The sequence below is a fragment of the Empidonax traillii genome, unplaced genomic scaffold, assembly GCF_003031625.1.
Source record: "Empidonax traillii isolate 1590-97213 ecotype Southwest subspecies unplaced genomic scaffold, ASM303162v1 scaffold496:size689020, whole genome shotgun sequence".
Taxonomy (NCBI): domain Eukaryota; kingdom Metazoa; phylum Chordata; class Aves; order Passeriformes; family Tyrannidae; genus Empidonax; species Empidonax traillii.
Window position 1 is genome coordinate 532064 of NW_020955689.1, and position 3208 is coordinate 535271.

The following is a 3208-nucleotide window of genomic DNA, read 5'->3' on the forward strand; positions in this document are numbered from 1 at the left end:
GTGTTAGAAGGATGTATCTAGTTCAAAATACAGACAGTAAAGAAAACTCAAATGTTTTGTTTCTTTTGTAATTAATTTCTATTCCTTGCCTCTTGTGGTAAGTTGCTTTGTACAGTACCCCTTGAACCACAGACATTACCAAACTCAAATATGTTGATATAAAACACTTGTCATAAATAACCATATCTAACTTTTTTTTTTTTTTTAAATGATACACCACTGAGGACACAAAGACCTATTAAGACTAATAACTGCAATTCAAAAAGCTTATGAAATACATTAACTACTGCCTTGCTAAGAGCATACTGAATGATGACTACAGATTTGATGATCCCTCTCATGGAAAGCTCTTAGCAATTTTTTTTTTTTTTCCACAAGAAATACGAATTGCGAATAGATTCTTTCTCACAGCTCCATTAAAACCAAATCAAACCAAAAACCACGCACAACCCCCCCTCAACCAACTGAATTAGCAAATACAACGCAGTTACCTGTCATGTTGCAGTAAACTTTCAAAGGTCCCAGTGCCCCACTACCATCTGGATCTATCCAGTAGTAATTTGAAGTTTTGCCCAAGTGCTTGTATGCTTCACAAGAGAGTTCATAAATAGCTGGAATGAAATAAAACACAGCAATAAGAATTTTCACATCCTGGGGGAAAAAAATCCATAATGGCAATAAATTGACTCTATTTATGTAGCAAGAGCTATACCTTTGAGATTAAAGTCATGTCACTGATGTTCAGTGAAAACAAAGCATCTTTCCAAAATGGATGATTAAAAGTTTAAGGCATATAATTTCATTTTTTGACACGTGGGAGAAAGCCAGAATAGGAAGAGAATTCTGACAACTTAGGGGGGAGGGAGGAACAACCAAACTGTTTCAAGAGTATATTTAAACGATTTTGAAATTACTTAGGTTCAGGACTTTTTTTATACCCTGGCTTAAGTTTTACATCATAAATGGAGACACTTCTATTGATACAACACATTTTAGTTTTCTTTCGAGAGAAAAAGCTTATGAGTTTTCTCCCAGCAAATTTTAGAATTTTTCATGTTTTATTACCACTCAGAATAATACTTAGTTTCAAAACTGTAAAACATCTCACTACATGTAATACCTGTCTCTACACAGCTGTGTAATTACCTTAGTACAAACCCTCATAACTAATAGTCTGTTCCAACAAGGTCTGAAATTTCACAATATTTACTGGAATAAATTTAATTGATTTACCACAGGGTTTTGTTTCAATTGTTCCTTGAATACTGCTTTCTAGGTCAAGTCATAAAACTGCTTGTCAAATCGTGTTATAATGAATAGCTCAGACATAATAATAAGTATTGTAGAAAGAAGCTTTTCTAGCAATGCCCATATTTTCTTTGAAATATATGAATATTATAAAGTGATGTGCATTAAATATGAATAATTTAATACATAGGGAAAGTAAGACTAGTAACTTATATATATTGGTGTGTTTATATACATAAACACCTAGTAAATTATATAAATATTTTCAAATCAAATTTGAAAAAAAGGAATGTGTAATTCCGCTTGATTGTCTAAGGACCAGATGGTAAAGCCTTTTTGTTTGGAATCAATCAATCAGTGGCTAAAAGAAATGAAATGTTTGTTTAACCAGACTTCAAATCCACTCTAAAAATTCATCTAATTTGTTGGCAATTCTTGCAAGCAATCTCCTTGCTAAGATTGGCATTATTTCAAATGTCCATAAGGATGAGCTGTGTTGCTAGGCTCTGATGATGATGAGTGACTGATCACACACACACATTTAAAGGCTTCTAACCAACTTCTAACCAACAGGAAGGAAAGCCAAGTTAAAAAAAAACAAAACTCAAATTTTGATATTGAATTAATGCAAAGTTAAAGACTGTTATCTGTCTCTAAAGATATCTATCTATAAAGGTAATTTCTTTGTCAATGCTACAAGAGAAAGAATTTCCTGGAAAGTTTTATATGTTCATTACGGTATTTAAAGTCAATTTTGTACAAGTAGACAACACTTTAATTCAGCAGGACCAGGGAAGTGATTCTTCCCCTGTGCTCAGCACTGATGAGGCTGTACCTCAAGTACTGTCTCCAGTTCTGGGCCCCTCAGTTTAGGAAGGATATTGAGGTGCTGGAGCAGGTCCAGAGAAGGGCAGTGAGGCATGCTGAGGGGTCTGGGGCACAAATCCTATGAGGAGTGGCTAGGGGAGATGGGGTTGTTTATCCTGGAGAGGAGGAGGTTTAAGGGAGACCTTTTCTACAACTCCCTGAAAGGAGTAGGTAGGTAGCCAGGCAAGCAGTGACAGGACAAGAGGAAACATTCTTAAGCTGCACGATGAGAGCCTTAGGCTGGACATTAGGAAAAAGTTCTCCGCAAAAAGAGCTGCTGGCCATTGGAATGCGCCAACAGGAGGGAAGTGGAGCCACTGTCCCTGGAAGTGTTTAAGAAGAGACTGGTGTGCCACTTAGTGCCATGGTCTAGTTGACAAGGCGGTGATAATTCAGAGGTTGGACTCAGTGATCTCAGAGATCTTTTCCAACCTAGTTGATTCTGCGATCTGTGAAGATGACATAGAAAGTAAGACAGCACAGGATCACCTCAAAATTCTGTACTTTTTTTTTTTTTTTTTTTTTTTTAATACTACACAAAAAGATCTGTAATGTATAAGACAGAAGGAGAACGGGTAAAAATAGAAATTGAGAAACTCAGAGAAAACCTTGAATAGACAAAAGGATAAACATTTAAGGAACGTTGTTTTAGAAGAGACCCAAATACACTAAAACTTAGAAGAAAATAAAAACAGAATACAAAGAAGAGAACATGGCAGAATCAAAACAGCTTAAATGAGAAAACTGATTAAGATTACAATAAAGAAGCAAAAAAATTAACAGAGCTAAGAAAAGACAAGTAAGCAAAATACAAGATTAGGATATAAAGTTTACATTGTTCAAATGCAGATATGTAGAAATAATTGCATACAACTACATATGGAGAAGGCAGAGGGAGAGAGAGAAGGGCTTTATAGTGTTGCTTTCTTTGATTTCTTCTGGAAAATAGGAAAGAAAAATAAACAAGCAACCCTCCCAGCAAAAACAAACTAACAAAAAAACCCAGCACCTTAGAACATAAGGACAATAGATTTTTGCTTTCCAAAGTAGTAGAAGTAAAATGACAAAATACATGTTTGGCTTCTTGTTAGCT

General features: G+C 35.1%; 1 protein-coding gene across 1 annotated transcript in view; it reads right to left on the reverse strand.

The window, feature by feature from the left end:
* Nucleotides 1-3208, reverse strand: part of CNTNAP2 (contactin associated protein like 2) — a gene marked incomplete at its 5' end in the record, with an annotated part of 444129 nt that overhangs the window by 320864 nt on the left and 120057 nt on the right. Inside the window, one exon of the mRNA XM_027896436.1 lies at nt 492-611. Coding sequence (XP_027752237.1) covers nt 492-611 — 120 coding nt within the window. The remainder of the gene's footprint in view (nt 1-491; nt 612-3208) is intronic.